At 42.0% G+C, this 26388-nt stretch overlaps 1 protein-coding gene across 1 annotated transcript; it reads left to right on the plus strand.

Annotated features, from left to right (window-relative positions):
• Positions 1-293: 293 nt before the first annotated feature.
• On the plus strand, positions 294-26284 carry cpt1a2b (carnitine palmitoyltransferase 1A2b; the record flags this gene model as incomplete). Its single annotated transcript, XM_079232756.1, has 18 exons — positions 294-434; positions 1447-1586; positions 4698-4875; positions 5486-5587; positions 5770-5907; positions 7692-7769; positions 7918-8025; positions 8987-9074; positions 9335-9530; positions 12217-12405; positions 13070-13175; positions 14523-14639; positions 18744-18908; positions 19193-19321; positions 20910-21065; positions 21181-21294; positions 21426-21518; positions 24199-26284. 18 exons carry the CDS (start codon positions 294-296, stop codon positions 24328-24330), a joined length of 2370 nt encoding a protein of 789 aa, XP_079088882.1. The 3' UTR covers positions 24331-26284.
• Positions 26285-26388: the final 104 nt, after the last annotated feature.

A 26388-nucleotide genomic window follows, 5' to 3' on the forward strand; every position in this document is an offset into this window, starting at 1 on the left:
GGTACAAAATCAGAATCAGAAACCGTTTCTTTACCAGGAATGTTTACACAAACGAGGATTTTTTCTTGGCGGAAGGTGCATAACATTAGACATTGTGCATTAGATGTTAAATTAAGTATAAGATAAAGACAAACAGATAACAGTAATGTAAAGTGTACTGTTAAAGTGACGTGTGTTTAAATGTGAAGGGATGTGAAGGGGAGTGACCGGTAAGAAACAGTTCTGCGGGTGACGTGGTCAGTCAGTCAGTGATGTTGACGTTTGCGGTTTTGTCCACTCGTGTTTCCACAGCGATGGCGGAGGCCCACCAGGCGGTGGCGTTCCAGTTCACCATCACGCCGGAGGGGATTGACCTGCAGCTGTCCTATCAGGCCCTGAACCAGATCTACCTGTCCGGAGTGCGATCCTGGAAGAAACGAGTCAGCCGTATGAGGGTGAGGAGGAGGATGATGATGATGATGGAGTGTGTGTGTGTGTGTGTGTGTGTGTGCGCACACTTGTCCTTGTATTTTATACATTCATCCTCATTTTGTCAAACCTCACATCCAATTTGTACTATTTTATTTTATTAACGTTGATTTGATGTTTGAGCTGAGCCGAGAGGTGTGTGTTATATACGTAGTCATGGTGACCAGACATGATGGGACAAGTCGTCTTCGATGCTCATCTTTTTTTATTTGTTGTCGTCATGGGAGACCGGACACAAAAACCCATTGTTTTACTTTCAGGTATTTCTAGCTTGGAGGCATAAGTAAACAAAAGATTTAAGCTATCGGAAATATAATTTAGTATTTATTTAAAGATTTGGAGAGTACTGTAAGACCCTTACCTTTTTGAAATCATGCAAGAGCCTCAATTTAGTTTTATTAACGTACTCAAAAATCACACGATTGTCACAGAGGATGTTGCATTGTGTACACCACAGGACACCTCGCGTATGACGCAATATGCGTCCAAAAGCAGAAGGCCTCATTACAGGCCGTACATTCCCACTAGTGCCGGTTAGGAGGAAAGTGCCCTTCCTGACGTGCACCGACATGCCGGTCTGCCCTCCTGGGGTGACGGAGACGTGGCTGTGAACGAGTGTGTGTGTGCGGTTGTGTGTCGTTGTGTTAAAAGCCAAGTCTTCCGTCTTCGCTAATCCTGCCAGCGCCAGACATTGTGTAAACACACAAACATGTATTTTCTCAAGGCAAGTTTCTGTTTACAAAGATGCTAATGTGGCTCTGTTACCTTTTGGGGAATGGACACGCACTGTATTTAAAGAAATGTCTGTTCAGACATCTTGGGTTTGATGAATTCAATATGTAAAGAGAGCATTCGTCAAGGAAATGTTTGCTCTGAGCCGAATAATCCTCGAGTTATTTCTAAAAAGGAACCTCTGTTCTCAGCTGTTCTGCCCCAGGGTTAAAGCGTGGCTTTTTGTTTCTTCTTCTGCGGTAACAGAACCGGGTGATCAAGGGCGTGTACCCAGCCAGCCCGTCCTCTTGGCTCTTCGTCGTCATAGCGATCCTGGCCACCATGTACATGCGCTCGGATCCCAGCATGGGGCTCATCAAGATGATCCAGCAACACCTGCCACTGAGGTACGCAGGGACCTCTGCCTTTCCCTTCTTAAAGGGACAGTTTGTCTTTTGAAGCCGTATGAGATTGTTAATCGTGTTTTTTTTAGCCACCTCATGAAATCAATATCGCTTTCAGTGTTTGCTATTTTTAGAATATTTCTATTCATCAGACAGCCCTGGCTGAAGCTGTTATCTATGCTTTCTCCAAAGGCAACCAGACTCCTTTCACAGAATACCAGAGTCGCTGGTCTACCGCTGCCTCAATCAGTTAGTTTGTTTGTGTAAATGTGTGACTTTGATAAATTCAAACTAACCCGTAAAACACCAAAGTCACACATTAACACAATACACACACTAACAGGAGTCTGGTGTCTTTGAATAGAGAATAGATGCCGGCTTCAGATCCTCTCTGATGAGAATATTCTAAATATAGCTGGGGGTGTGACATCTACTGTACGTTTACTCTGAATAAGTACCTCACACTTCCCCATTCAAGTGACCCAAAATATACTTTCTTTTTTAGATAAAGGAGATGGCTGATCCTTTCTCTTTTGCTTGTAGAGTTGGCAATGAATTGAATGTAATGCTCTCATATTGCATGCGGGTTTATGGACTTTCAAATATCCACAGCAGCATGTTGGATTAGCCACGTAGTGACTTCTCATCTCCACTTTTAAAGGTTGATTTAAAAGGATAATGTAGTTGTCTGTCTATAGATATAAATGACGACTTTAAGGTTCTCATACTAGCCCATTATATACATTAATTTTGCAGAGGTTACATTCTCAAAAAGGTTTTTTACAACAACGACGCCGTTGGCTTCTTTGAGGTTCACATTCTGCATGATGGATGCAGAAAAATGAGCAACGCCTGAGCATTCCCTCTATCCATCACACGCTCATTTTCCATAGATATCAGCACATCGTGACTGTAGTGTAAGTAAATGCCTCAGAAATCCAATATTGGCTGAGCTCCGCTTTAAAAGTGCTGCCAGCTGAAAGCGACGCTCCACTCCCAAAGTTCCACTCTGTCAGATTCTAGCAGCCGGAGGGATCGGCTCCAAACAAACAAGACTCAGACACACATGACACACTCTGTTGGGTGAGGGTGTGGCACCTGCACTTGAACTCTCCCCTACTAGCCTACTCGCTAATTGTGTGCTTCAGACACTACAACACCATTTACTCTGTCACTACCACACACACACACACACACACACACCCTCCTGTACCCTGATGTATTCATTCTGAAATGAGCATAAACAACGGGCTATGTTATATTATATGGCTCCAGTCAGATGAGCAGGAACGTGACGATATATCTAAATCAATGTTGCTGTTTTGTTTATGAATACACACGTTATCACTGTCAAAGAAGCTGTTTGAGAGTTTTATTTTATACCTGGTGTATGAGTGCTGTGATTCAGGGCTGGTTTTTCTGTCCGTTGGCAAGAAGCTTAAATCCGGGGTTCACCGATGCAACTTTTTCAGTCCCGATGTCCCTGTGCGCTGCTCGTCGCACCGATGCGATGCCAGTATTGAGTTAATAAGCTGTTCGCCTCACTGTGTGTAAATGACTGGGATCATTCTTTCACGTTGGTTCGACTTAAACTTTCCCTTCCTGGCTTTGTACAACAAAATGTAACACAAACATGCCACATTTTTTGTTGCTGCTGCCACAAACAAATCCCCCCTTGGGGATGAATAAAGCATCTATCTATCTATCTATCTATCTATCTATCTATCTATCTATCTATCTATCTATCTATCTATCTATCTATCTATCTATCTATCTATCTATCTATCTATCTATCTATCTATCTATCTATCTATCTATCTATCTATCTATCTATCTATCTATCTATCTATCTATCTATCTATCTATCTATCTATCTATCTATCTATCTATCTATCTATCTATCTATCTATCTATCTATCTATCTATCTATCTATCTATCTATCTATCTATCTATCTATCTATCTATCTATCTATCTATCTATCTATCTATCTATCTATCTATCTATCTATCTATCTATCTATCTATCTATCTATCTATCTATCTATCTATCTATCTATCTATCTATCTATCTATCTATCTATCTATCTATCTATCTATCTATCTATCTATCTATCTATCTATCTATCTATCTATCTATCTATCTATCTATCTATCTATCTATCTATCTATCTATCTATCTATCTATCTATCTATCTATCTATCTATCTATCTATCTATCTATCTATCTATCTATCTATCTATCTATCTATCTATCTATCTATCTATCTATCTATCTATCTATCTATCTATCTATCTATCTATCTATCTATCTATCTATCTATGAAAATTAATGGGAAATACAATTCAGTTGTACTATATAATGTATACAGCTTATAAACATAGAATTTAATTGTGTAGATCGGACCTATTGCCACCGATGATATTGATGGATCCATAACTTCCATGAGAAACCCCTGTAGATTTATTACATTCGAAATGCATTTTAGCAGAATTAAGTTTTTTCCCCTCATACCAGATATTATTACACTCATGTTGTGTTGTATTTTTCCTGCTTTATGTGACTGGGGGAAAAAATAATCAAATGATCTTCCGTGTTGACCAGCAGGTGGTGCTGTTGCACTTTCAAAGTCTTTCCTTGTGTTTCCTCACATGAGCAAGATGTGACATCAGTGATGTGCTCATGGAAATAGAACTCATGTATATTTCATTATTTATTTTTTTGCTCGTGAATGACTTAATAACTTGAATGAATTAGCATGTAGTGACTGCTGTCCACACATCTATAATTGGTCTGGATCTCATCACTGCCTGCAGTGTTAATACTTCGCCCCCTGCTGGCAGCGACAGTGCACATGTTTGGACAAATCACATTTAAAATCTGTTTTACAGGAGGCACATAAATAGTTATACTGTATCGTAAACTACTGAAACGTGTGACATACCTCTGTTTCTATTCTTGGTCTTTTTGTTCTTCAAATATAAAAACTGCCAACTTCTAGTTTTAGAATATTTTGTGGCCTTCAGTCATGTTTCTGTGTGTTTAGTGTTCATTTTGCTCTTTCTTTCAGCTCCACATAATATTTAAAACTAATTGTTTTCTCCTCCTGTTCCAGCCTCCACGTGTCGCTCAGCACCCAGGGTCAGACCATGCTGTCGGCGCTGGTCTTCAGCACCCTGCTGTGGCTCTCCCTCATCCTGGCGCTCAGGTTCTGCCTCAAGCTGCTGCTCTCGTACCACCAGTGGATGTTCGAGCAGCACGGCCGGGTTTCCAACACCACCAAAGTGTGGGTGGTAAGCCACGCCTCTTCTTGGTTATCACACAGACCCAGTGTGGTTGTTGTGTAACGGCATGAGGCTTTAAAACAATAGCTATACAATACAACTAAATAAATTACAAAGACTACTCTCAGATGCCATTGGAAGTAATTGCATCCAACCTAAATACTTCAGACCTGTTTCAAAGCAATAAAGTGTTAAAATGAGATAATCCTTTATTAATTCAAATGTCCTTTGGACTAAACTTACAGCATTTAAAGCCTACATTCAACGTAATTGATCTAAAACACTTAAAAGAAGAAACAAAGAACAGTAGCAAGACCTTTTGAACTCACCGGTATAAAGCTGACTTCCAGTAGGTTCTTCACCTGAAGAATAATTAACTTATGGGTGAAACAATCCGAAGCTAACATAGGTGGTACTGATGTACATTATGTATGTTTGTGTTTGCTTGGAGCAAATGGTCTTTTTCTGCAAATGTGCTCTTTTTTTAATGACGGAGCGCAGATAACTACAATTGACAGATAGATAGACGGACGGTCCTCCCGTTTCAGTTGGATACGTGTTACGTCTGTTAGATGTTGAAACGTCTCCAGAATCCTCACAACTCTCCCGTCTCTCCCAGACGCTGCTGAGGTTGCTTTCCAGCAGGAAGCCTCTGCTGTACAGCTATCAGACCTCGCTGCCTCAGCTGCCGGTTCCTCCCATCAAAGACACAGTGACCCGGGTGAGTGGACACGTGAACACGCCTGGAGACACTCCCTTGTACACAGGAAACTGGAAACTATATATATATATATATGTAATAGTCTAGTTGAAGAAAATGACATTTCAGATCAGGAATTGATGATAATCTCATAAACACAGAACCAATTTTGGACTGATACATTCTCTCTCTGTCTCTCTTAGTATCTGAAGTCGGCGCGTCCTCTGTTGACCGATCCAGAGTTTAAACGCATGACTGAACTGGCCGGCCAGTTTGAGTCCAACCTGGGAAACCGCCTGCAACGCTACCTGAAGCTCAAAGCTCTGTGGGCCACCAACTACGTGAGTGCACTCGCTCAAGAGCGGAAACGACGAGTCGAATGATCAATTAGTCGATCGATTCCAGAGCAATCCTGCGTCAGTTTTCGTCTTTTTAACTTTTTTTTTAATAACATTTTCATTAATCATGTTTGAGGATCTCCCCTCAAGGTTTTGCTCGCATGTGAACCGTGGATTCATTTCACAGTTTGAACCTGAACCTCCAGTGTGAAGTAAAGTCTCACTGACGACACTGAGATCAGGACATCGGCATGTTTGCTTTCTGTATCCCTGATAATGTCGTGGCTATAGGACAACAAACAAAGGTTCCCTTCAGTTACACAATGATGCGTTCAGGCTCTGTTCGGTGAAAATGAGTATTAGGTCAAGTTATAAGTCAATTATAACGTTACTCAAATGTAGTTTTGGTGAGAAACTTGAATAAATCCAGTGGTTTTCACAGCAACATGAAATAGATTAGAGATGGACTATGACCTGTTTACAATAAACTATAAGCAGCTTATAAAACATAATTAAAACTACTAATGGCAAGATTTGTTTTAATCAATGAAAATACAATCTTTCATTTCCTAATCATTTGAATTGGATGCATTTTTTTTATAAGAAAAACCCTATAAATGATTACAACAAAGTAAAAGGATAACATTTAGAATTTCTGATGGTTCTGGGCGGAGACAGAGGTTGAAAAAAGGCACAAAAAAAGTCTGGAGCCTCGTAAACCAGCTGCTGTAATCAATCCACAAAGGCCTATCTGCCAGTACGGATCATCAATGATCTGCATAGTGTCGGGTATCTGAGAGTTATATTTGCTCCCTTTTTTTCTTTAGTGCTTTATGATCCGTTGCCCCACTACTTGCTTATTTGAAGAGAATTCTGAGAGTCTTATACTCTACGAAGTCCTACGGCCCCTTTAGCTTGTTCAGTGACATCAGATAATAAACTGTCTCTCTTGAGGTATCCTGGCGCTGTAAAACAAAAAGCAACCTTTGGCCGGTGTGCTTCCCAAACGGGCCAGTTGAACGCTATATTTATAGTGTTCACTGCTTCACTGAAGCCGTTATCGATGCTCTCTCTAAAGTCACCAGACCTTTTTTTTTTTACTCTGGATAAGTACCTCACATTACCCCACTTCAAAAGCCTTTAAATTAAGAAAAGCTGTTTAATTATTTGAATATGTGCACAAAAGCAGGCATTTAAATACACACGGCTTTGTACTGCTAGCTTCTCTTGATTGCAACATCTTTCAGGCTCGACGCTCCTCCTCAGGCTTTAGTGCGCACTTTGAGCTCCTTCCTGCATCTAATTGTTTCGCTCCTTTTTTTTCAACTGAAACGCTATGAAATGCAGTACGAGATCAAAGCGTTCTGTGCAGAGCTCTATTAGAAGCCCACACTCCCTAATGCGCCGCCTACATCTGTAATAAGATACGATGATAATGAAAACCCACAAAGTGCTTTGCAATGGAGGAATATTGACATGGAGGGAACATAAAACAGAGGAATTTAAATATACATAGAATGCAAAACGCGAGATGGAGAATATAACCCATGGAAGAATAATAATACATACACATCAATATACTGCAGGAAATGTCTCCATTCTCTTCCACTGTTTTCTACACCAGGGAGGAGATTTCAAAGCCTTTCAAGACAAAGATAACCTGTTGCCTTCTTGTCTGCTCTGCTGGGGACTGATGTGTTTTACACTCTGTGCAAAGTGTACAGGAAGTGATTTGTCTTGTTTTTTTTCTGTTTTCATGAACAACCTTTAACGTCCTGTGGTTCCAGGTGAGCGACTGGTGGGAGGAATACATCTACTTGAGGGGCCGAGGGCCCATAATGGTCAACAGCAACTACTACGGCATGGTAACCAGCTGCCTTTTGTTATAATATATATATATTACAGCTTTGAGAAAAACACCATTCCTCCAGTTCTCCATGTCATCAAAAGCGTAAATCTTGACTCTTTTTGGTTGTTTTAGTTTTAATTCTAACGTCCTGTGTGCGTCTCCAGGACTTCCTGTACGTGACCCCGACCCCGGTGCAGGCGGCCAGAGCGGGCAACACCATCACTGCCCTGCTGCTCTACCGCCGCAAGGTCAACCGGGAGGAACTCAAGCCGGTACGGCTGCGTTGGAGTGTGTGTGTGTGCTTGTGCGTGTGCGTGTGTGCGTGTGTGTGTGTGTGTGTGTGGGGACGGATTCTTATGCAGCTGCCGTTCCCACACAATGTGTCTAAAATCATCCTTCTTCTGAACTTTAATCTATTGCCTCAAGACATAAAGTTACGTCCAACCACTTAAAGTGAGCACTTATTGCACCACATCCTTTGTACACACACACACACACACACACACACACACACACACACACTTTCACAGAGCGAAGAGAAAATATCTGATCTTGGTCGCTGCACAACTTCCCACTGTTGAGCATAATACAATGTATTATACTATAAATATGAATTCAGCCAGTAGAGCAGGGCAAGAAGAAAGGCAGGGTAGAATGATGCATTCACTCAGTTTATTCTAACTTAGGTATTTATGTCTCTTAAGTGACTAATCGGGACAGATTTTTCAGAGCTTGTTTTTGCTGCTGACAGGCTCAGATTGTTATTGTTGGTGGCTGACAACATTATGGAAAGGGTCCTACAGACAAATACAACTACATTTATTCTTTACCTTTCTCTGGATCCTGACTTTTTCCTATGTGTCACCAAGTCTCGCCTCAAGGAGAAGTCTCGTTCTGAAATCTCGACGAGAAAAAAGAAAAGGGAGAGTTGGAGAGAGGAGTGCCATTGTTGTCGGAGTTAAATGCATGGCTGAATATTTAGATGATTTTGACAATGTGGATGGGGCCTGAACCTCCCGCGAGATTTTCGAAACGAGACTTCTCCTTGAGCGAGACTTCGTAAGACACAAAAACCAACCGTCAAGATCGTTTTCCTTCTATGTGGGGCCCGGTCCATATTGTTGTCAGACACTTATAATAACAATCTCCAAAAAAACAAAATGAGTATTCTGAACGTGTGGCCTGCCGTCAAACCGAACGATAACAATAGATGTGTGTTTCTCTTTGTGGCAGAGTCGTGTCCCAGGAACTGTGATCCCTCTGTGTGCCGCTCAGTGTGAGAGGATGTTCAACACAACACGCACACCGGGAGTCGAGACTGGTAAAATACACACACACACACACACACACGCTGACAGCTGCACACACACACACACGCTGACAGCTGCACACACACACACACACGCTGACAGCTGCACACACTTTATTGCTACAGATGAGTCCCACATCTTCACGTCAATTAGATGTAATCCTGCTGAAATCTCATCTCTCACTGGAAAGCTGCAGTAAAATGTATTATTGTGAGACAGATGATATGATGAGACCATGAGTTGGAGGAATAACGCCACCGTTCCTCCACAGATGTGCTCGTGCACTGGCAGGACAGCGAGTTCGTGGCTGTTTACCACAAGGGCCGTTTCTTCCGGCTGTGGGTGTACACAGCGGGCCGGCTGCTGTCGCCCAGGGAGATCGAGCACCAGATCCAGAAGATCCTGGACGACCCTTCACCCCCGCAGCCCGGAGAGGAGAAACTGGGAGCGCTCACTGCTGGAGAAAGGTAGGAACATAAAAGAAATGGCGTGGCGTACAGTGGCTGCGTCTCTTGCCTGTAGAACTTAACTTAACGGTTAATACGTTAATAACTCGGTTGTCGCGGCTGAATGCATGGCGCACTCCTGGGTTGTTTACTGCCGTGTTATTTGTGAAATCACTGGTGTATTTTTTTTATTTTGATAATATTTTTCCTGCTTTTTCATTTTTGTGCATCGGCAAAGTTTTTTTTTCTCGCTTTTTCTTTTCATATATATCTTTTTGGCTGTGTTAACGGATTTGGTATAAATAATGTTTTTATTTATATGTATTTTTTCATTATGCAGACACTCTTAAGGACACAAATGTCACCATTGAAACCGCAGTTTCTGGTCCCACCACCATTAAAGCATAAAATAATGTAATATATTATATACCAGACTGTCAATCTACAGCCCAGCTTTCAAAATTGTAGATTCGACCATTTCCCCAGATTGAGCCGTCTTCTCAGGTTTACCTGATGGCTCAAATACCTGCGATTATTCATCTGGGCATGAATGACCAACCTATCACCTTCGTCCCGTTGCCCATTTAAAACAATAAACCAGAATTTGCCCTGAGTGTTTTTGATAAATCTCACTGTATGTACATGGCCCTTCTTAGTTTGAATGCTTGATGGTGCTAGCATTTAGAATGAGGGAGAGGTACCGCAAGTCCTCCCAGTAGACCACGAACACTCGGACACTTTAATCATTCACCTGGTGCAATATCCAACACGTGCAATACGTTTAAGTACTTTTTTATACATTTTTTATTCAGTCTGTATGTTTAATATTCTTCTTTACTGTTTTGTATTGTTCTCTATTACTGTTTATTTATATTACTTGATTTTTTTAAATCTTTACTCACTTGTGAGCAATGCTGCTTTAATCCTGTAATTTCCCCACTGCGGGGCTAACAAAGGATTATCTTATCTTATCTTAACTATTTGACCTACCGGTATATTGATGAATAGTCGCTGACTCTATGAGTCTAAACATCAGTTTCACACTTTGGCTCATGCGATTTTCTTGTCTAGAAATGCAACACTTTCTTGCAGTGTAACTGGGCGCTCCATTATTCGGCCCGTGACTCGTATATGGCCCACGCTAATGCTGCTGTATTATGGATCACGAGGCTTCGAAATCAATGTTTTTGTTAATCGCTGATTTATCCTAAAATAATTCCCTCCTAGTATTTAGTACAGATTTTGGCATTCAAATGATTAAAATTCAGAAAATAAATATTTGGTCGTTCTAAACTGATTTGATTAAACGATCTAATGCAGAAAGTAGAACATTATTTTAATAATACCGATCAAATTTAATCGCAGTTTTAGAAAGGGGACATTTTTATCCACTATGGTTACATCTGGGAGCTTTTTTTTTTTTTTTTTTTTTTAAATCTCTGCACAAATAACAAAACTGTGTATAAAAAAATAATCCACAATGTTCTGGCCTTTTCTCATCTTCAACAGATATTTTTGTCCTCCGCGGCCATCGCTCTTCTTCTTCTGCTCTCTGAGGCTCTGCAGTCTAACAGAATGAGCCGAAAGCAAACAGGATCTTGTCAAAAGTTTATAGAATTACAAACACAAGTGTGTCTGATCACACTTGTGTTTGTAACACACACTCTGGCCACCAGAACACACACACCTCTCCTAATCATCAGTTAAATAGTCTTGCAAACAGAAGGCCATAAACCAACATAGTTCTCCGGTAATGTACTGTTGCAGTAGAGGGCCAAGATGTTTGGATAAACACAGGAAAGCACTCGCAAGTCTATTTGGGTTCCTTCTCTGTGACATGCCGGCATGTAGCTGACCTCGCTCAGCCGGCACTTGTAAAACCACGTGTGAAAACATTTTTAGTTTATTGTATCTCTTCACCAGAGGTCTATAGCGAGTGCTGCCTTACGTGGGTTTTTATTCCCCACCGTTTTACTTTCTGTGTTCCACGTTCGTGATCAACATTACGGCTGTTTCCGATCCCCACCACCTCTGTGCTTCAGATCACAGTTCACAGCAGCACTTAACCGTAGTTAGTACACAGCGGCTACAGTTGCACTGGAAACAGTGGAAGACATATTTTGCTCTGTCGACCCTTCTGTGACGGATGAGCAATATTCAAGCCTCTGCTAGTTGCTGTACACAGTGAAGTGAAGCGGTTCTGTAACAAGGAGACTGATGACAAGGTCGAGGAAGTGAGGCTGTGTAATTTGAGTCATTTTTTACAAAAGCCAGAGTGGGCGCATGTTGATGGGCAGGAGAGATAAGAAACCGTTTCACTGTTTGTCTGGATAAAAACACGCGGGAAACCCAATCGCCAGTGTTTGTTATTTCTCTCTGCCTTCACTTGGTGATGGATCACATCGTGTGGGCCCAGATCCTGCTGCTTTAAAGTTCAGCGTGTCCTCATGAGTGATGGGATGATCTCTAGTCATCTGATCTGTGACGGAGTCTGAGTCGCCCATTTCAGTGGGGTTGCTAATATATATGGAATTGACTTTTTTCTGGGAAATGATGTAATGCATCATTGCCAACACTTTAGATAGAAACGAGCCAATCATGAAGTCTGCCGGAAATAATTCCATCTGAGAACAATTTTAATTGTTTTTGTTGTTTTTTAAAGGGGGGTAAAATTATATTTTCATATCTTCCTATTCTTCCTCCTCAGGGTTCCTTGGTTCCACATCAGGGACCAGCACTTCAGCTCCGGCATCAACAAGCGATCACTGGATTCCATCGAGAGGGCGGCCTTCTTCGTGACGTTGGACGATGAAGAGCAAGGCATGAGGGGGGACGACCCGGTGGGGAACTTGGACCGCTACGCCAAGTCCCTGCTGCACGGGAAATGTTACGATAGGTGAGTTGAGGACACACAGAAAAGAAATGAGACCAGAAGCACAGATGCGTTGTCTATGATATAATACTTGGCTGACTTTGAATCCCTACATAACCCCTGATGAGGCTCTGGCAGCCTCCAACACTGAAACAAGCTACAAATACTGAGTTGGATCACTTTTGAAATGAGGCACATTTGAGAAAGGAAATTTAGTAAACTGTTGATTTTTCTGATTCTTGAGAGCCGGCAGACAACACTTTGAAAACATAAGGGTGCAAAAATTGTGGCAAAAATAACCACGTTGTCAGATTCATCCCAAAAGTAATGATGACACAAAGCCCTTTAGAGCCCTTTTTTTTGGAGCCTACTTTCCCCCCAATATTGGTAACATTTGTGAGCATTGTTGGATGTATAGAATTATATTGTTTTAAAATTTGTGTCAAAGAAATTCAACGAGGCCACAGTGAGTAAAATGTGACGGAAGAACCCGAAACTGCTTTCAGCTTCTGAGGGTTAAATTAAAGTCAATGTTGAAAAGCATTGCCGCCTACCTGTGCAAGGCCTCATCAATCTACTCTGCACCCTGTTTGTAGCAATGTTCAATTTGACTTATAACATAAAAAAAACAAACATGAAACATTCCTTCATCCTGTACTATCTCCATCTCTCTGCTGTCGTCCCTCAGGTGGTTTGATAAGTCCTTCTCCATTGTGATCTACAAGAACGGGAAGAGCGGCCTGAATGCAGAGCACTCCTGGGCGGATGCACCGACAGTGGCTCACCTTTGGGAGGTGTGTGTGTGTGTGTGTGTGTGTGTGTGTCTGTGTGTGTGTGTAAAGAAGTTTTGTCTTTGTAGTGTTTACTGTAGTGTTATTGAGTAGAAGAAGTAAAAGTTGTAAAAGTCACAGTGGAAAATTACCACCAGATTTTGTATGTCTCACAAATGTGTATTCCTGCTCATTAGGATTGATCCAATCAGACTCTGTGTAATTTCCTTGACTCATTAAAACAGTCGGCCCTGCCGGAGCGAGAGAGCCTTTTTCCGAGAAATGGCCCTGTTTAAAAAAAAGAATTGGAAAAGAAATGCCGAAAGAGGATAGAGCACAAACAATAACTGATGCTGCAATCGTCACCACAGCTGCTTATTCTCAAATTACTCCCACTCTAATGCTACACAACAGCTGGAGTGAGCCACATTTCTTTTGGGAAGCCAGAATCTCCAAAAAAGGAAAAAGAAAAAGGATCCCTGACAGATAGTGGTTTGTTTGTTGGATACCGGTCAATACGGCGGGTTTATCGGTGTACTGTTTGTCGTTCCCACAACCCGAAACGCAGAGGAATGAAATTCGGTGGCCGTGCCGCAGCATGGAAACCAGCTAAACATCTGAAGTGCATGGGTGCAATTATTCAAAATGTGAATCACCTCATACACTGATGCAGAGAACGGGAAGCTGTCATGACTCCCCCAAGAAGCAGTTGTGTACAAATGCATCATTTGTCCACTGCTGGTGATGCACAAAGTTGCAATAAAGCACTTCTGCTTAGACGGGAGTGGAATTTTATTTTTCTTCTTCTTGCGATACCGAGTTACCAACTACTTGTGAACTAAGTCATTCATTCAGTTCACCACGAAATGAACCACAGCACGTACTGGAAATGTACGCATGACTTGTGTGTCTTACAGAAAGAGTATGAATGAGAAAACAAATACAAATGTGATATTTAAAGTTACTGTGAGGAACTTTTAACTGCTTATGAAACGGCATGAATTTAATACTGATGCCTCTATATGACTCCCACAAAATAATCTGCGAGAAAACAGTTCTTTTACTAAAAGTTATTCCTGGAGGCCCAGGCCGTATTACTGGGCCCGCTCGGGGAGAGGGTTGGCACGGGAGAACCAGAACCAGAACATGACTGTCAGACCCTGCTGCTGGGAAATTTGAAGTTTTCTAAAAAAAAAAAGGAATCTGGTACACGACTGTTTTCACAACTGAGCCGGCCAAAAACCAAGACTAAATGAAAGTTCCTCATATGTCCTCATACTAACTGAATGGGTTGGGTAATATCACTTGTATTTTGTGTCAGTTATGTATTTACATGTGTTTAACATAAGCAATGTCTCTTCCCCTCTCCAGTACACTCTGGCCACTGACGCCTTCCAGCTGGGCTACACTGAGGACGGGCACTGCAAAGGCGACGTGGATCGCTCGCTAGCTTCCCCCCAGAGGCTCGCCTGGGACATCCCCTCAGAGGTACGTACACAGCCTGGGAGAGGCGTCTGCTGAGGCGTTTCTGCCCCGGCGCTCGTGTCCAGACAGACCGACCCACTCCTGTGAGGGAAACTGCACACATGTCGTGCATAGTTCAGCACACGCCTGAATGCTTACGGTTCTTACTTGTGCCTGCCTGTTGAGGCTGCGTGTTTGTTGCGATCCGCTTGAGGACGTATGATGCAGGCATCATCAGTAATACCACTTACCGTTTATTTACCGTACAAAATGGGGGCTTTACACACTTTCTTTGTTCCTATGCAAAGTAAATTATTATTAAGAGTCTAATAGATTTATGTCCCTGCTTATTCCTCTGACTTTGACCTGACCTGCACTGACACATCAACAGACATCTTGCTTCATCCACAGCCTGTCATGGGAGAGGGACCTTGGCACTGGCTTTGTGTTTCATATTAACTTTTGAAAATGTAATCCAGCCTCCTTCTACATAGATGAACTGTCTTCGCCCCTGTTTTCCATTACCTCGGCCCTCGACACTAGAAGCGGCTATTAAACTCTGTGTGTGCGTGTGCGTGTGTGTGCGTGTGTGTGTGCAGCAGAGCCGAGATGCGAGCATTTGTTTGGCAAACTATTTGAAGATTAATTGACGGCCCTTTGCTAATGATTGCATCATTTTCATTGGTATGGTCATGCATTCAGGTTGCGGAGCCAAACACGGCAGATTTGTATGGCAATTACTTGTCAACCAAAATTCATAACTGTATCAGCCCTGTGGATATGCTTTTTGTCAAGGCTGCAAACTAGTTGCCCCATAACTTCAGTTGACGTTACAGTCCTGTTCAAACTTTCAAATCAAAGCAGAAACCTACACGCTTATTCAAAGCAGTGCAACATGGGTTTCGCTCTGGACATTGCTTTGGAACGAAGCCATTTTGAGCCACTGACCCTAGAAACGCTGAGCCTGCACAGTATCAAGTATCGTGGTATCTGGGTGGAAAAAAGAAACGATTGAAGGAATTAAGCCCCCTTCCTTTTATGTCAACATCTTTTGTTTGGCTCCAGCGACGTGGCACACAGGAACAGGTCTAAGAGAGGTGCAGGCGTCCATTAGTGGGTCGCCTCAAAACCAAACCAAAAGCAAAGCAGACATCCAGGCTACATCCCCACTGACTACATTTTCGTATTTTAAAACTGCGTTTAAAAAAAATAAACGAACGGGGCGATATGCGCCTGGAAACGAATATCGCATGGCCGTTCGCCGAGACCGTCGTTGCTAAAATAAGCTGCAAGCATAGAAAACTTGTAGTTATTATTATTTTTATCTAGGAAAATTTTGGATTTTTTTTTTTACTGTTGTTGTAATACTCACTTCGGCCACGAAGAGGCTGAAGTGCACCAACCCTGTGTTGTAAATGGAACTAAAAGCGTTGATCTTTTGATTTCTTTATGGGAACCTCCGCAGTCAGCAGCCGTTTAAAATATTTTCTAGCTTTGGAATCCAAAGCTTTTAGGTCAGCTCTCCTATACGTCATGTAGTCTCCTATAATACATCAGATAGTCTCCTATAATAGGTCATATAGTCTCCTATACTATGTCAGATAGTCTCCTACACAGAACTGTTGGAGCTGTGGTGCAGCCTCCCTCCAGCATCTGGTAAATCACGGCACGTTAATTACTTTCATTTTGACCCGATCATTTGGGCCGGCACTGGAAAATCTTCTTCCTCTCTGACATCCAGGGCTCAGAGACTGTTTGTTTGTTTTATTCCTTTTCACCTTTCGCAAGCCAGGTTAACAAATACAGTAAACCGCTTTCAGTATATCTGTATTTCCTCTCACCAAACAGCTGCGTTTCTTTCAACGAAAAGAGGTGGGTATGAGCAGCAGCTTAAACGTTTCTTGTGTCTGAGTCTCCAAGAGCTTCCAGAAGGTCGACCTCCTAACTGGAGTATGATGCCGCTGGAGGTCTGCCAGATACGGCGGCAGACCTCCAGCTTTTAAAACCTTCAAACCAAGCAGCAGAATCTTTAACATCCATCCTGAAAGGGGCAGCAAGCCAGTGGAGGGAGGACACAACACCGGTGCTGCTGTGTCTAATTATTCTTCATTTAACAGATGGGTTAACGATAAACCTGAAATGTATTAACCTGGATAATCCATCTACTTTTCGCTGGGAAATGATCTACATCCTCATGTTTGTGTTTACAAGAAAGAAAGAAATATTTCCTGTTTTAGTTTGCAAAGCAAACATCTTTTCATCTTGTTTATTTTCGGGCTTTTTGCTGAGAGAGTCTTCAGGGGAAAGGCAGGGATTTTCCCTGCAACCGAGGGCACACGGCTGGATTCATGATCGAAAGGGAAAGGGAAATGGCAGAGGCGGCTTTTGTGATCGAGACATGCGTCAGCAAAGTCAATACACATGTTTGACAGTGTGTCCTCTGTTGCTCTCCCGAAGGTTTCTTCCCTTTTTTTTCCCTGTGAAAGGGTTTTTACTATCTTTATTTGGGGGAGCTTGTCGTGATCCGATGTGAGGTCCCGGGACAGGGATGCTATGAGTACAGATTGAAAAGCCCTCCGAGGCAAATTTGTAATTGTGATTTTGGGCTTTACAAAATAAACTGTATTGAATTAAGGGTGCGCCGCCTGCACATTGATTGATGTCAAATAATGCTGCAAGTAGCGTTTGATGTTTACTAGACAGGACACTAAATACTAGGAGAGTTCAAGTAGACGGTTATTGGAATCTTGGCGACCATAAGAGCAGACATCAGATACTTTGTGGCAGAGGTTTAAAGTCATGGAAATCCATTGGTCAAAATGTGTATGAACCCTGTTAAAAGCACACACACACACACGCACACACACACACACTGAAAGCAGGCTGGTGGCAGTCTGAGAGGGTGTTGCACTAGAGAACAATAGGCTTATTTCCTCTGTTTGCATTGGCATTGCCTTCAGTTTATCAAAATCTGTTTAAAAAAAAAAGGGAACTTAAGTTCACATTTGCTCAAGCACTCTGATTCAGTCGTTACAAATGCAAGCTTTGACTTACTGGGCCATTTGTCGTTTGTCGCTTTCTTGAATGAGTGAATTAATGAATATATACTTTATTAATCCCTAAGGGGAAATTTTGTATCGCATAGCAGACATTTACACATAAAATAATATAAGATATAAAAACAACAGGGATGAAAGATATATGCAATAATAATACTAATAGAATAAAGAAAATAACAACAACAATAAAATAGCTGGATGAAAGAAAGAATACCAGAGTATTAATTTTGGAATTAAATTAAACTTAAACAGTACAAGTGCAAGTATGTATGTGCATATTAAGTGTGTGAGGTGTAAATGTAAATAAAAATAACAACAACAAACAATAGGAGAGTGCAAAAATGCAAATAATGTATGTAATATGATATGTTAAGTGTAGATAACTATAAACATGTACAGTGTTTAATTCACAGAGGATCCGGCAAGCGGTGACTTGTTGTAAAGCCGTATTGCCGTCGGCAGGAATGTTTTCCTGTAGCGGTCCTTGTTGCAGCGGAGCGTGAGGAACCTCTTGGAGAAAGTGCTCCGCTGACGCTGCAGCAGGTGGTGGAGAGGGTGGTGCAGGTCTTCTTTTGATCACAGCGTCCCATTTGCCAATGGGACATCATTGTCAAATGATTAGAAACTAAATGATTGCATTCTTATTTAAACACTTGCTTTGATTAAATGTTTTATAGCTGTGAAAACTGTATTTAAGTTTCTCTTCAAAAACAACATTTGACTAAATATTATAATTCCCGATCGTGCGAGTGAGTGTCTAGATTTACTCGCCCAAAGTGGTGTATTGTTTGCCTCGGGAAATCCTTATTGTTGAGTCCTACTTCTCTGTAATTATTGAAGAACTTGGAAGATGAAAACTTCCTAATTTGTAAAATAGAAACGACAGAGAAGGCAAGTTGTCTCGCGCTCGACTTCAGTCACTCCACGCGCTCGAGTAGATTTCCACCATCGCTCTTTTCCACTGTGTTGACTTGAGTTTTGTGCCAAACATAATATGCAATCGAAGTGAGTTCAAACTCAAACGATCCCCTTTGTTCCTCGCTCTAAGCCTCTCTTTTCTCCGTGCCAGGTTCAGGCTCAGGCCTGCAGCTCCCTGGCCGTTGCCCAGGCGCTGGCGGATGACGTGGACTGTCACGTGTTTCCCTTCAGAGAGTTCGGAAAGGGACGCATCAAGAAGCTGCGCGTCAGCCCCGACGCCTTCATACAGATCGGCTTGCAGCTGGCATACTTCAGGGTGAGGCTTTGACTGGCGCACACACTTTGTAGTGGAGGTGGTACAGCGGCATAAATATATATTGTATGTTTTGTTTTGTATGTGGTTGTTGAATATTGGTTCTCTGTCCAGTGCTAGATTGAGTTCTGCTAAAAAAAAGCTCTTTTTTTTTGTATCCAAAGCTCGATTACAAAAACCCTAAATGACATTATGTCATGCAGTATGTATTCAAATGATGCAGTCTTAACTTTGCATTCCTCCCATGTGTTTTTGACCACGTTGCATCTCCTCCTCCTCTTCCCCAGGACCGCGGTGGTTTCTGTCTGACTTACGAGGCGTCGATGACTCGTCTGTTCAGGGAGGGCCGGACGGAAACCGTGCGATCCTGCTCCAACGAGAGCTGTGCCTTCGTCAAAGCTCTGGAGAGTGGAGAGGTACATAAAGTCCTACACTATGCTCTCTTTCAAGTAACATTTTAATTGAAAGCTCACACCAGTGTTTCCCCTAGGTTTACAGCTTCAGGGCGACGACACAAACACTTAAAGTAGTGGTTCTCAACCTTTTTCTGTAAATAACATCATTTTGTGACTCCATCTGTGCTTTTTTTTTTTTTTAAATGCAATCACTTAGAACAATGAAAATAAAGTTATATCTGTGCAAAAAACTAATATTTAGTTACTACTAAATACCTCATTGTGGAAAACAATAAGCTATTTTTTTTTTTTTGCCAAACAAAACAGAATGAGTGCAGGTATGTGTCAGCCATCAAGTTGCATCAGCATTAGTGGAGCAGTGAGTCTCTACACATCTTTTATAAACGGGGTTGTAGATTTCATGCTCAACGTTGAGCTGAGATCTGTTTTCTGTTTTGAGAGACGCAGCAGCCGAAAGGACGACGTCACGGAGACTTCGGCGAGTCGCGCTAGCGTAACCTGTTAACGGCGTAACGTAAACATTTATCCGAAAGTAAAGGCATTTCTCCATGTATTTATTAATGACTTTGTTTTATGCCCCTGTACTTTGTACTTTTGTAATATGTGAATCCAGCAGCTCATTGTTGGTAGAAGACACGAGCACCGTGGCTCGTTTCACCCGGAGCAGGAGAGCCGCTCCGGGTTCAGAGAGCCGCTCCGGGTTCAGAGAGCCGCTCCGGGTTCAGAGAGCCGCTCCGGGTTCAGAGAGCCGCTCTGGGTTCAGAGAGCTGCTCCGGGTTCAGAGAGCCGCTCCTCACAGGAGAGCTACTGTTGCCATCTTCATGCTGGGAGCGTTTAAAATGCAGATATAGCGGTCTGCTTTTCACGTGACATATTTTCCGACGCTCTCTGTCCGCTGCTGTGTGCGAGCGCACCTGTCTGTGCCTCTGTGTCTGTCTCTGATCTCTGCAGAGATCAGAGGAGTGTTAACGAGACCATGTAGAGACCGAAATGACAAGCTGTCGTGTGGATAATATAAATAAAATACGGCCGTTTAGTTTGTTTAATAACAGAACAAGGTGTTCTACAGGAAAGAGAACCTTTTCTTCAGGAGGGCGCCCCGCCCCCCTATTATAGCGGTAGGGGAAACACTGCGCACAATAAAAAAGAAAACAACTCCTGCTGTATCTATTGTCCGTCACCATATTTTAGTAAAGAGTAAGAAATACACACTGACATTGGCTCGGACTCCTTAATCTCGTCCAAGTCTGTTTTGTATTTCTGGTAAATCCAAAGTGCATGAATATTTTTAGGCGATTCCATTTAAGGTCACGTCCAGACCTGCCTGGTTTAGTCTGGTTGAACCGGGTCCCTGGAGGGTTAAACCCCTTTGGTGCAGTTTGTTTGGGTTGCTCTGAACTCTGCAAACCAAACAACCGCTCTGTGCTGCTTCTGTAACCGTGTAGCAGGAAAACGTGGTGGAATTCAGAAGCTAGCTCTTAATGCTGCCCTAACTTTCTCGTCACAGCTGGGAAAAACACGTTGTTATCACAAGATAAGTGGCAACTTTTATCGACTTGTCAGTCATAAACGTGACTTGGTTTGACAGGCAGAGGACCAATGCAGGCGTCTCTTCCGCCTGGCCTCCGAAAGGCACCAGAACCTTTACCGACTGGCCATGACTGGAGGCGGAATTGACCGACACCTCTTCTGTCTGTACGTGGTGTCCAAATACTTGGGAGTAGAGTCGCCCTTCCTCAAAGAGGTAATCTTAAATGTTGCATCTCTATTTTAGTCTTTTCACATCGATTGACAAACACAGAATATGATCTGTGGTAGAATATAACCACCCCTGTTTTTGTTTGTTTCCCCTTTTCCAGGTTTTGTCGGAGCCTTGGCGTCTCTCCACCAGTCAGACCCCGGTTCAGCAGATGGAGCTGTTCGACCTGAAGAACCACCCCGACTTCATATCGCTGGGCGGCGGGTTCGGACCTGTGAGTGACGCACACTTTCCTGTATAGTGCATACATAACGCACACACACACACACACAATGGTGGCTATGTGCAGTGGCTGGTGTGTGAGGTTTAAGTGCTCATCTCTCTTCATCTCCGTGCTCATGTCAGGTGGCTGATGATGGTTATGGGGTTTCGTACATCATCGTGGGTGAGGACATGATCAACTTCCACGTGTCAGCCAAACACTCCGGCGGCCAGACTGTAAGTAAAGCCTCTGATGCGATCATCAGTGTTTGGATCTGGTGTTGCTTTTCCTTTTTGTGTATTTTCTTAACTTTAACACAGAGGAGTCTTGTCATTTTCTTTAATATTAAAGTTTTCTCTTCCGTTACTTTTCATTACATCAACTGCACAATTTTTGGAAAAGGAAATGCCTAAAATCAGTGTCGACAATATCCGTTTCAGCTGGGACGTCCAGACATCTAAAAACTAAAAAGTCAAAGTCAGATTTATTGTCACTTCTTCCATTTGTGCAAACATACAGAAGACCTGCAATGATGTTTCTCTACTGTCTGACATAAAGTGAATAGTGAAAAAACAGTTAAAAAATAAAAAGTTAAAATATTTAAAAAAGTAAAAAATAGACAACATATAAACAACATATAGCATATAAACAACATATAAACAACATAAATTAGGAAACTATATATATAAAAAGTAACTATGTATATATATAAAAAGAAACTATGTATATACAAATAAACTATATATATAAAAAGAAACTATGTATATAAAAATAAACTATATATATGAAAAGAAACTATGTATATAAAAATAAGCTATGTATATAAAAAGGTCTGCTGTTTGCAATCTCTCACAAATTTCATATATTTGTCCTCTGGATTGGTTGGGAACATAACGGCCAGACAGAGCCGGCTGTGTGGAAGTGTTGCGTCAGCATTCATTCATTCATTCTAAACCACAGAGCACATGACCGAGCAGAAGAAACTATGCAGTGCTTCACTGTCTGTTTTCACTTCTCTTTTTACAATCTCATTTTTCCTGTAAAATCCAGGGATTTTAATAAGGCCAGGGCGATAAACCAGCCGAGCAATAATGAGTTAATTGCAGATAGATAGTTTTTTTTATCCGTGTGTAAAAATAGCCGTCTAAGTTCCAAGAAATTGCCGCACGAAAACTAGGTTTGAGCTCTTGAAGAAGCAGTGTCTCTTTTAAATAGTTTGTCTTTACTCTGAAAAACGTCCCAGACAGGATGACGCAACGATTTGCAACACCTCCAATAAACACAGAGTATCTCTTTTTCATTTTGTAATAACTTTGATATGATGCAGTCAAACAAAACGACGAAAAAAAACTTCATTGTTTAACGTCTTAGCGTTCCTGTAAAATTTGACGAAAAACGCCTATCCAAGTATACCCAAAGTAAATTGGAAGCTGTACTTGAACTATGTGGAGTAAATGCATGGTCTTGGTCTCTTTTGAAAGGTAACGCTCTGAAGCTTTTTTCCCTCAATAGTCAGAATCACTTTAAGTGCTGCTGACATTGAGTTATATACGTTTGAACACACTAAAGCAGGGGTCTCAAACTCGCGGCCCGCGGGCCAATTGCGGCCCGCTAGCCGATATTTTGTGGCCCCCTACTTGACATCAAAGTTTAGTGTTAGTGCGGCCGACGCGTTTTTCTGAGGTCTGCGCGCGCGGCCCGTAAGATAACGTTTACTGGACGTTTCTATTAATAGCTCCGTGAAAAAATGGAGTAGAAAAAAGATTCAGATGCTGCTGGATGCGCCAAAGTCCGGAGGTTCCGCCCCACTTCTCTGTGTGATCATACGTGCCTCTCATAGAAGCTCACAGCCTGAGGCGTCTGTGTCGAGCTCCACCTTTCACCTGATTTGTTGATTCAGGTGTCAGTCGACATTTTGTGTGAAACTACCCAATGAACACTCAGGAAATCCCTAAGGACCCACCCACCCACATACGCTGCAAAGATACACTGGTTTTTATTCGGACAGACAACACACTACCACCTGAGAAAAAAAAACCTTTTGGTGTTCTAAAAAATCAACACTGTCCACAGAGAGACGGCAGCTCTGCTCCGCTCAGCTGTTCAGTTTTACTCTGCGCTAGACACACGACCATGCGCTGGTTAAGAGTACACAGTACACACATACATACACATACATAGTACATATGTTGTTCTGAAAACTGTTCTTGAAAAAACGAAACTGAAACATGCACATTGTGTAAACATTGTAAATAGTTTGTTCTTTTATAGAACATATTTTGACTCAAATATATAGTAAATATTTTGTTTGAAAACAAAAACTGTTGTAATATTAATGTTTCATGTGCACACACCCCATGAAGCTTGATCTGTAGTATGAAGTCATTTCTCAGTCCCGAGTCTGTTGCAAATGGATCTTATTGACTTGCAGTGCAACAGAGATCTAAAAGCTAAATTTAGAGGCACAAGGAAAACCAGACATGACGCGGTGGCCCCAAGCCAAATTGAGTTTGAGACCCCTGCACTAAAGTATAAGGTTTTTATTTCCGCCTGAACATTCCTTTGTAAATAGATGCCTGTAGATGACTATAAATAGGACTTATGGACTGGAAAACACAATGGGACCATAGCCTGAAGCCTTTTCTAGTCTAAGTAAAAAGCAGATAACAATATCACAGATTTCTTTTTTTTTTATTGGACCTTTATGACGTAACAACGTCGTTGTTGTTGGAATGTTATGGATTTATGGATCAATATGAGGCGTCAAAAAAAAGTACATTTCAAATATCTGTTGTAACGGCCTCAACAGTCTGGTCTTTGTACGGCTTTGAATCTTACATGACTGAACCCAACTGAACCGTCTTCTCTCCCTCTTTCCCCTCCCTCGTTTTAATGCGTTATTTCCTGCATTTTTAGGACTCCCACAGGTTTGGCGCTCAGATAAGCAAAGCTCTCCAAGACATCATGACCCTCCTCGCCGCTGACGTCAAAACCTCGTCCTCGTCCTCCAAAGACGCGGCTCAGCCGCAGTCCAAGAAGCTCCTCTGAACGTGGCAGAGAGCGGCTCGCCAACGTTCCCCTCACGGCATCTCGGCTGAGTGAAGAAACCACTCAGAACACCTTATCTACATCCTGTAAAGTCAACAGCACCACCTGTTTCGTGAGCGACCTGAAAGCATTGTTGCGACTGGCAAAAGAGAATTTAATGAGCGCTGAGAGGGACTTATCGGTCTAATAACATTTTTTTGTTAAGATGCCACCAGAGCGTCGGCGTTAGGCCGCGCTCTGGCTCACTGAAGACGCAAGGAGCGACGTCTATGTCGGACGGGGGGATTTGTCTCAACCTGCACACAGTGTTGTGATCTTCAAAAGCCTTTCTGCGAGAACCGGCTCTAACAAAGACATTTATTTGGGTTATTCAACATTAATACACACGCTTAATATTAGAGACCGTTTTGTAAATCTCCACGAGCTGCTGTCTGTCGGACATCGTGAGAACGCAAGGTTCTTCAAGTCCCTTCTCTCTCTCTCTCTCTCTGAGAACATGAAACCAGTGATGGTTGAGTTATTTTTTATTTTTTTATAGAAAGAAGGGAGCGAAGCTCATCACAGAGGAAGGAAGTTATTATGACCACAATAAGAAGCAGAGAAAGAGAGACAACCCGTGGAAAGAAATTAAAACCTCAATCAAAGTGATGGCACACGTCTCTTTAGCTTTTCAGAGAAACGACACAATTCACCACAATTTGACGTCCATGTCCGCTGTGGATAGAAATCAGAAACAAGCTTGAGAGACATTTGTGACAAGGAAGTGAAACGAGCATAAGAAGATCAATCTAAATGAAGGGAAAGAGGTACTTGCAGACCACCAACCAAAATAAGCACATTTCTTTTTTTTTATTGTCATTTAATTTGACAAATGAAGCAAGAAGTTCACAAGCTAGAAAGAGTCCCAGTCTAATCCTTAGGGTTGGTTCCTGGGAACGTTTTTATTTTTTTATTTCTCCCAGTTCCAGGGTTACTTCTACCATCACCTGATCTCATGGACCGCAGCCTGAATCAAGAGCTTCTTTAAAAATGAAATCCATCAAATCTCCAGTGAGTTGCAGAATGTGTGTTGCTGTTGTTGTAACGGGTACAACATATTACACACATTAGTACGCAAAACCAGTGTCAATACTACGATGTAAAAACACGCCAAGAAGAAATCCTGCATTAAAAACACGCTAATAGAAAATGTACTTCAGTATGGAAAGTAAAAGTATTTATTATGCAGCTGAACGTTAACTTATATTAGCATAAGATATTGCATTGTCATAAATGATTGATCAACAGCAGGTTTTAATGTTGTCGCTCGTGAATCTGCAAAGTAACCAGTAGCTATAGCTCTCGGATAATTGATGTTGAGTAAAAAGTACAAAATCTTCCTCTGAAACGTAGTTGAGCAGAAGTACACAGTAGCAGAAAATACTCACGTAAAGTACCTCAAACCTGTACCTTTTGGTAGTATCTTACTTTTCATTGAGAAACCAGTGTTTCTTTATCAGGTTCGACTGGTGGGGAACCCGCTCAGAGAGCGTCAACTATTTTGAAGTGTATTGCATGAAGGACAGACACAGACACACACACACACACACACACACACACACACACACACACACACACAACTGCAACGGCTTGAAACTGGAAGTGGCTACGTGTGTCTTTGAACAATGGTTTCAGATACCGGTTTCCCTTCAGGCTCCCTGGGAGACAGCTGGCAGGCTGCCAACTCTTTTGGGCTCAAACGAGAGCCGAGGGTAACGCAGAGTAAAACAAAAAAAACAACTGTTTCAGTCATTGCATCATGTTTTGTTTTTATTGGAAGTCCAATTGACTCCATTTGATTTAGGTATCTGATGACACTATTCATTTACAATATTTAGCAACCGCATGAAAGTTATACAGATTTAATGATTCAGGCCGTATTTTGACAGAGATCAGGTGATGCACTATTATTCCATTCATGGCCATGTCTTGGGAGGGAGGGAGGGAGGAAAGGAAGGAGGGAGGGAGGAAGGGGAAAAACCTTACTTTTTCATTACCGTTTTGTGTTTGTTTTTTTAA

Source organism: Taurulus bubalis (genome assembly GCF_910589615.1).
Source record: "Taurulus bubalis genome assembly, chromosome: 17".
NCBI lineage: Eukaryota > Metazoa > Chordata > Actinopteri > Perciformes > Cottidae > Taurulus > Taurulus bubalis.